At 42.1% G+C, this 8,726-nt stretch overlaps 1 protein-coding gene across 1 annotated transcript; it reads right to left on the bottom strand.

Annotated features, from left to right (window-relative positions):
• Positions 1–232: 232 nt before the first annotated feature.
• On the bottom strand, positions 233–6,090 carry LOC135543055 (augurin-A-like). Its single transcript, XM_064970159.1, has 4 exons — positions 5,955–6,090; positions 4,194–4,241; positions 3,456–3,616; positions 233–811 (listed from the first exon to the last, which is right to left on the bottom strand). The coding sequence occupies exons 1-4, from the start codon at positions 6,022–6,024 to the stop codon at positions 662–664; spliced, it is 429 nt and encodes a 142-aa protein (XP_064826231.1). The 5' UTR covers positions 6,025–6,090; the 3' UTR covers positions 233–661.
• Positions 6,091–8,726: the final 2,636 nt, after the last annotated feature.

Below are 8,726 nucleotides of genomic sequence, written 5' to 3' on the forward strand. Positions count from 1 at the left end.
AGGGATAGCACTCACTCCCTAGTTTCTCTTCTCTTTTTCTTCCATTAAACTGTTGACTGTGGTTGGTGCCGCCATCTCGTCAGCTTGCTGTGTCGCCCCCCGTTTGCCATTATGTCACCACAATGTTTTGTGATAGATTGGCATCCAATCTACAGCCTGGTTGAGGTACTGCCTGTATCTGTACGGTCTGCTGGTTCACCACACTGGACACAACATGTACAAGAGTCATGAATTATTAAAGGTTTTGACTGTCTTTATTTAGTTATTCAGACAGATCAACCCAATGCATTGTGGGTCCCATCACAGCATGTACATCAGCAGGTCTCAATCTCCCAGACAGCAAAGGATACAATGTAGAGACAGTGAAACCCAATCCATAGTCTCGGACAAGCATGTCTTAGCTCTATTTCTTGCATTACAGAGAAGGCTACATTACTGTAGGTGTGCAGAATAGCATCAGAGGGATAAGTTGCAGAAGAGAGAAGCACTTATGTGATTGGGACAGTTCAGCGATTTTACATAACATATTTGTTTCCTTCCTTTGAAGTAGTCTTCAGGAAGGGAACACATATCTTAATATGTAAAATATCAGAACTATCCCTTTACGCTCATGTGATTTTTATGTTGAGACAGAGAAGCTGAGTAAATCACAGTGGGCCAATTAATAGTAGTCATAATTGACATTGGCGCCGTGTCTGTAGGAATCGGGGTCCTGGGGCCCGAAGGGAGCATTCTCGTCATAATGGTGCTGGCGACCTTGGTCTGACGACCGGGCCAGGTCCATCCAGTAGGACAGGTCAGTCTCAAGCCTCTGTGGGATGGATGGACAGCAAGAGATTAAACGTTAATGAAATCAAGCTAGAAGACTCGTGAACTTGTTTGAATGAGAGTGATTAGACAAGGTATTAGAAGAGGTAGTGTGTGTATTTGTGTGACAGTTGTAGTTGGAGAGATCCATCTCAAGGACAACTGGAGATACAATGAAATAAGATCATAGCAGATGCTTTGATCCAAAGTGACTTGCAGTACATTGAGTGCATTTTCACATATATATATATATATATATACTACCATTCAAAAGTTTGGGGTCACTTAGATATATCCTTGTTTTTTAAATAACAGCACATGTTTTATCCATTAAAATGACATCAAATTGATCAGAAATACAGTGTAGACATTGTTAATGTTGTAAATGGCTATTGTAGCTGGAAACGGCAGATTTTTAATGGAATATCTAGATAGGCGTACAGAGGCCCATTATCAGCAACCATCACTCCTGTGTTCCAATGGCATGTTGTGCTAGACGCCTCATAAGTCCTCAACTGTCAGCTTCATTAAATAGTACTCAACGTCAACAGTGAAGAGGAGACTCCGGGATGCTGGCCTTCTAGGCAGAGTTCCTCTGTCCAGTGTCTGTGTACACTTGGCCATCTTAATCTTTTATTTTTATTGTCCAGTCTGAGATATGGCTTTTTCTCAGTCGCCTCTTGACGTTGAGACTGGTGTTTTGTGGGTACTATTTAATGAAGCTGCCAGTTGAGGATTTGTGAGGTGTCTGTTTCTCAAACTAGACACTCTAATGTACTTGTCCTCTTGCTCAGTTGTGCACTGGGGCCTCCCACTCTTCTTTCTATTCTGGTTAGAGCCAGTTTGCGCTGTTCTGTGAAGGGAATAGTACACAGCGTTGTACGAGATCTTCAGTTTCTTGGCAATTTCTCACATGGAATAGCCTTCATTTCTCAGAACAAGAATAGACTGACAAGTTTCAGAAGAAATTCCTTTGTTTCTGGACATTTTGAGCCTGTAATCGAACCCACAAATGCTGATGCTCCAGATACTCAACTAGTCTAAAGAAGGCCAGTTTTATTGCTTCTTTAATCAGAACAACAGTTTTCAGCTGTGCTAACATAACTCCAAATATGGTTTTCTAATGATCAATTAGCCTTTAAAAATACTAAACTTGGATTAGCTAACACAACATGCCATTGGAACACAGGAGTGATGGTTGCTGATAATGGGCCTCTGTACGCCTACTGTATGTAGTAGATATTCCATAAAAAAATCTGCCGTTTCCAGCTACAATAGTCATTTACAACATTAATAATGTCTACACTGTGTTTCTGATCAATTTGATGTTATTTTAATGGACAAAAAACGTGCTTTTCATTCAAAAGCAAGGACATTTCTAAGTGACCCCAAACTTTTGAACGGTAGAGTATATAAGGTATGACACCAGTGGGAAATCAGCCTAAAGTAGTGTAAACATGTTTAAATAGATGAGGTTTTGGAAGGGACGGTGTGTCTGAGCTGGAGTATGACTGGCGTTAGAGGGCAACCTCACGTTCGTCTTGAATAATTAACTGACACGTTTTCTATTAGGCATTTCTGAAGTCAGGGGGCTTTATGTGGCGAGACGGTTTGGACAGGTCTGTCACTGTTGGACGATGGCCGCAGATGTGAGAATAATATTATGGCCCCTCATCGACTGATGTTGGAGCTGGGATGAACTGACACACGCACACACACACACACACGGGGGCAGCTGCTGAGCCCGCTTGGAGACAGGTGTCACAGATACCGACATTAACCCAATCACACAGCCTCGCTAACGGTTATAAAGAATATCAACACACACCTTATAATAGAGCTGTCTGGACAGTGGAGAGAGGTTACACACACACACACACACACACACACACACACTTTCTAATAGAACTGTCTGGATGGCGGAGTGGTTGCTTTATGTTGCTAACACATTGCTGTAGACGGGAAGTCATGTGTCTGTACAGCCTCCATGAGTCTGAAGCAAACACAAAGACTGACCTTTTCATATGTTCACCTATCATTCCTGTAAATGCCACCATGGGACTTATACAAGGATGGAAAAATAATCAGAGGTTCTATAACCATATTAAAGGGAAATAATTCAGATTAGATTAAAGGTAGAAGGAACATAATTAGGAACATAATAGGAATGTGCTTGCACTGTGCTCTACATTCTTCCTGTAAGTCAGTTATTTGTAATATCACATGGAATTGTATATTTAAGTAATAAGGCATGAGGGGTGTGGTATATGGCCTATACACCACGGCTAGCGGCAGTTCTTCCGTCGTACCTGGATACAGCCCTTAGCCATGGTATATTGGTCAGATACCACAAACAACCGAGGTGCCTTATTGGTATTATAAACTGGTTACCAACGTAATTAGAGCAGTAAAAATAAATGTTCTGTCATACACGTGGTATACGGTCTGATATAACACGGCTGTCAGCCAATCAGCATTCAGGGCTCAAACCACCCAGTTTATAATACATGATAGTATAAGATGCAGTTGTAGTTTACTAGATCGGATTACTGTAAGGACTGCAGGAATGTTTTACTGACCAATTGGTAAAGCATCTGTGTGTGCAGAGTGCAGTGCATTGTGAAGGCCGCAGTGTGCAGTGCACCTACCGCCTCGTCATAACCCATGTGCATAAACTGCATGATCCATTGCTGCACATCTGGCCTGCTGCGGTCCCAGATGTTCCTCTTGGGCCTCCGTAGGGAGGTCAGGAACTCTTTGGCCTTGGAGGGGGTCACCGCCACCCCCGCAGGCTTCGTACCTCCGCCCACTACGGAAATACAGGCAGGAGAGGTTAAGGGACAGGTTGCGGATGTAAAGAAGTCAATAAGCACACCTGTTTGCCCACAGCAGGGTCAGAGGCAGGGGGAAGTGTGCAGGGAGCAGGGGAGCTGTCAGTGACTGAGAGACAGAGTGGTTCTGACCGACTAGCAGTAGCCAGGACAGACAGGAGAGGAGCCTAAGGCTGCATCAGCGACACTCTATAAATATCAACGGGTGTCTTTAGATTATTTATAAGACTCATAAAGGCATCATCATCTGAAACTGTCACTTATCAAATCCAGACACGGATCCCACAGAGGACTGCGTGTGTGGAGGTCTGTCTGAACTTGACAGGGCTATTCCAAGCTAGACAAGTGTGAAAACTTTACCACCTGAGGTGGATTGTCGATAAAGTTATTTTTTAAAACATTTTTATTGAACCTTTAACTAAACGAGTGAAAAAGGTGAATTGTTTTCCTGGTGTGTATGACGTATGTGGATGTAGTGTGGCTCAGTGTAGTCAGTGTGTGTGTAGCCTCAGCTGTGAGATGTTTCTAATGAGAAACAGCCATAAACCATATTACCATCTCTTTTCTTCAGTAGTCTGTGGAGCTTGTTCTCCGCTGTGCCATCTGTTGGAGACGCACAGACAAAAGAGGTTAAATAAAGAAAAGCAGATATATTGTACTTGATCTAAACATTGCATCAGTTTGTATTAACTGTTATATCACTATTACGAAAGACGTACGCTGAGCGTACAACATATTTGTATTGAGTTGCACCCCCTTTCGGCCTCAGAACAGCCTCCATTCGTCGGAGCGTGGACTCTACATGACTCCCATATTGACTCCTATGCTTCCCACAGTTGTGTCAAGTTGGCTGGATGTTTTTGGGCGGTGAGCATGTTTGTTTATTTTGAAGAACATTTGCCATTGTAACCTCACCCACCGAATGCACTCTTGACTCCTTTCAATGCGCACCACAATTCTGTTTCTCTGAATTGCCCTGTGAAAGCCTAACACTGTAATGATTATATTTGATAATTTAGCTCGTCATGTTGGCAATAGAACACACTTTTAAATCATGCCCACCTGGCCCAAATTGTGTAAGGATCGTTTGAGGATTGCGTAAGCAACAACGGTAATTGTGTGATTGCAGGGTTGTGTTCCAAACGAAACAACTAAAACTATGCTTTGCTGTAGTTCCTCAATGGCACAGCTTTAAAAAAACAACATATAATTGAAGACTCTTCTTTGAGTCATAAAAGTGCATTGAAATTGCTTAGGAACCTGTTAGACCTCGCACTCAAACCATTTAAATGGTTTTGTCTTTAAATGGTTGTACCTACCCCAAATTCTCCAGGAACATTATCATCATGTTACAGAATATATCCAGAGTATTTTCGGATTTCGTTTTCAACAAATGTGGGGAAAAGTACAATAAAATGGACATAAAATCAACAGTGTTTTGGATTCAGTCTTATGTCAGATGTGCCCAACTTTGGTCTAATCATGTTCCCATTATCTCCAAACGGTTCCCTTTCAATTGTTACCATGGTTATGCATAGGCTTTGCATATTTATTCTGTCAGAAACATTTCAATGTAGCCCTATCCATACAGGCCCATTCCCACAAGTGTAAAGGGTCATGGACGTGTTGTATAAATGGAGTTCTTTAAATGCAGTGTGGTGTGGTTTGATGGCCGGTTAGAGAGGTAGTGAGCAGAGACCTTCTTCCTCTAGCTAGCAGACAGTAGACGGTAGGAGGGTGATATTCACGGACAAACAATGTGACACGAGGGTGTGAAATCCTTCCTCCAGGAGCTGTGGTTTGGTTTGACCTCCTTTTGTCCTCCACACACAAATACTTCAATCCATCTCTTTCTCCCCCTCCCTTTTTTTTAAACTCTCCCTCCCTCTTGCTATTCTCTTGGTTTTACCTCTCCTTTTTATCTCCCTCTCTCTTCTAACCATTATTCTTTCTCCCGGTGAGCTTCAAAAATCACAGCTTCCTACAGAGCATCCAAGGTGGTGGCTACAAGGCGGATAGAATAGCCACTGAACTCTTTCAAAATCAGATGTCACACTTGTCCTCAAGGAGAAGAAAAATCCAGTCTTGGCCGATCTCAGCCATTTCGAGAAATAGTGAGATGGGGAAAATGTTGAGACAGGCGTGCAGGCCCCCTTTTCGAAAATCTCTATTCTGCGTAACAATTTTGGCACGTGGCAACATACTATGACATTTGAATGCATCAACCTGCAAATTTACAGTATACATGTGATGGGTCTGTGAGTACACTCAATCACAAATGTACAATATGAATGTGAGTGACGGAAGGGTTTTTACCTGAGTGAGCGCAATAGGAGAGGAAGACCGTTAGCAGTAGAACCTGCAGACAGAGGTTGTGGAAAGCCATGGTCTCCGTCTCTCTCCCAGATGTCTCTCTGAGCTTCAGGAAGCAGTGGGTAGAAGAAGCGGGAAGAGAATCAGGAGCAGTGGAAGCAGGAGTCTCCCCACAGGCCCAGAGAACAAACATTCCTCCCTGGAGGAAAACCTGCTTGTGCCGGTTCAGGAATGTCGTAAAAGGCAGACCCAGCCAAACAGAAGCACTCGGTCATTCTCTCTCATTCAATGTGTGGGTGATATGTTTGTTGGATGGGTAATACTTTATTTGGATAGTCCATCTGTAGACGCTCTACAGACGGTCTACAAGCTATTAGTAACGCTTCAACTACTAACCAAAACCTTATCCTAGCCCTAAACTTAACACTTACCCTAACCCTTATTCTAAACCTAGCCCTAACCATCTGAGGCAGTTGCTAATCAACAGATACTTTCAACAAACTATTTTTAGGGCGCCCGAGTGGCGCAGCGGTCTAAGGCACTGCATGTCAGTGCTAGAGGCGTCACTACAGACCCTGGTTCGATTCCAGGCTGTATCACAACAGGCCGTGATTGGGAGACCCATAGGGCGGAGCACAATTAGCCCAGTGTTGTCCAAGTTAGGGTTTGGCCAGGAAAGGCCGTCATTGTAAATAAGAATTTCTTCTTAACTGACTTACCTGGTTAAATAAAAAAATCTAAAAATGACCATCTGTAGAGAATTGACTTTTTGGGACTATCCAAATAAAGTGCGTCTGAGCATTACTACATCGAGAGTAGTGTCCGTTTAAGATATTGTGCATTCTCTTACTGAGATAATCTGATGCTTTTCTGTCAAATATCTTTACACAGAAAGTGGGAATTGTAACTGTCAAACAACTTGTCAAGCCTGATCAATGATGTCATAGAAACACAGAAGAATGTCCTCAAAGACAAAGCAGAAAACCTCCATATCATATTTCCTCCACATAGTCGGCAGTAAATGATAGTTTTCCTGTGTGCTTTTTTTCAGACCAAGTAGTAACTTAACAAATTGCATCATAATGCTGTAATCAACAAATCGGGGACCATATTTATGGAACACAACTCAAGGAAGTTTTCCCCTGGGGCATGTTTCCATGCAGAAAGAGCAAAATATCTCAAGGGAAGGACAGATGTTTCTGAACATGAAAAAACACATCCCCACAGAGAGAAAAAAAAACTTTTGAATTTCATTTCCTTACTTTACTTTGAAGTTTGTCGAAGCCCCAAGATCATGGAGACTAGTCCTCTCTACACAGGTAGGGGGCAGTACATTTGATTTGAAATTGTTCCAATTCTGCACCCTTTTCCCAGTACCTACTCATTCAAGGGTTTTTCTTTATTTGTACTATTTTCTACTTTGTAGAATAATAGTGAAGACATTAAAACTATGAAATAACACATATGGAAACACGTAGTAAAGTGTTAAACAAATCAAAATATATTTGAGATGTGAGATTATTCAAAGTAGCCACCATTTGCCTTGATGACAGATTTGCACAATCTTGGCATTCTCTCAACCATCTTCATGAGGTAGACACCTGGAATGCATTTCAATTAACAGGTGTACCTTGTTAAAAGTTGATTTGTGGAATTTCTTTCCTTCTTAATGTGTTTGAGCTAATCAGTTGTGTTGTGACAAAGCAGGGATGGTATACAAAAGATAGCCCTATTTGGTAAAAGACCAAGTCCATATTATGGCAAGAACAGCTCTCAACTGTCTCTTATGAGGACCGCCACAGGAAAGTTATACTTTACATCTGCTGCAGAGGATAAATTCATTAGTTACCAGCTTCAGATTGCAGCCCAAATAAATGCTTCACAGAGTCCAAGTAACAGACCAGTGGCGACCCGTCATTCAGGGCCCCACCTGTTTGCAAACAATATAACGACGCCAGGACAGCGGAGTCAATCACCACCTTCCAGAGACACCTGAAACCCCACCTCTTCAAGGAATACCTAGGATAGGATAAAGTAATCCTTCTCACCCCCCCCCTTAAATGATTTAGATGCACTATTGTAAAGTGTCTGTTCCACTGGATGTCAGAAGGTGAATTCACCAATTTGTAAGTCGCTCTGGATAAGAGCGTCTGCTAAATGACTTAAATGTAATGTAAATGTAATATAACAATATAAAAAAACTATTTAATTAAAGCTGCATAAATAAAGCCACATCTGGGGTGGCAGGTAGCCCAGTGGTTAGAGCGTTGGGCCAGTAACCGGTAAGGTTGCTGGATCGAATCCCTGAGCTGACAAGGTAAAAATCTGTCATTCTGCCCATGAACAAGACAGTTAACCCACTGTTCCCTGGTAGGCTGTCATTGTAAATAAGAATTTGTTCTTAACTGACTTGCCTGGTTACATCTTTTTTTTTTTTTTGAAAATAAAAACATGGTTTCTTTTTTGCTTTCTTGAGTAAGGCATCTCCAAAATGCAGGTGTTTCAGCCTAGGTCAGTGCTTTCTGTGGTGGTGGGTCGTATTGCGTCTGATTGGCTCAGTTTTCTGTCACTCATGGGACAGTACATCACCCCTAAGTCTAAGGTTAAAGCTCTAAAAATGTTTCCCGTTGGGTTCTGCCATAGAGTTATATTAGAAGTGTCCATCCAAGAAGGCTCAAGGTCATTGGCCACAGATAGAATGACATCAAATCACATTATATCCACAGTAGCTTTGATTGGACTGATCATGTCAACATCTTACTTTCAAAGTCTTAG

The sequence above is a fragment of the Oncorhynchus masou genome, chromosome 7 (assembly GCF_036934945.1).
Source record: "Oncorhynchus masou masou isolate Uvic2021 chromosome 7, UVic_Omas_1.1, whole genome shotgun sequence".
NCBI lineage: Eukaryota > Metazoa > Chordata > Actinopteri > Salmoniformes > Salmonidae > Oncorhynchus > Oncorhynchus masou.

Coding starts and splice junctions, on each gene's coding strand:
- LOC135543055 (XM_064970159.1), bottom strand. CDS start 6,024: ATGGCTTTCCACAACCTCTGTCTGCAGGTTCTACTGCTAACGGTCTTC. Junction 4,242..5,954: donor CTCCTATTGCGCTCACTCAG/GTAAAAACCCTT, acceptor CGTCTCCAACAG/ATGGCACAGCGGAGAACAAG. Junction 3,617..4,193: donor ACTACTGAAGAAAAGAGATG/GTAATATGGTTT, acceptor GTATTTCCGTAG/TGGGCGGAGGTACGAAGCCT.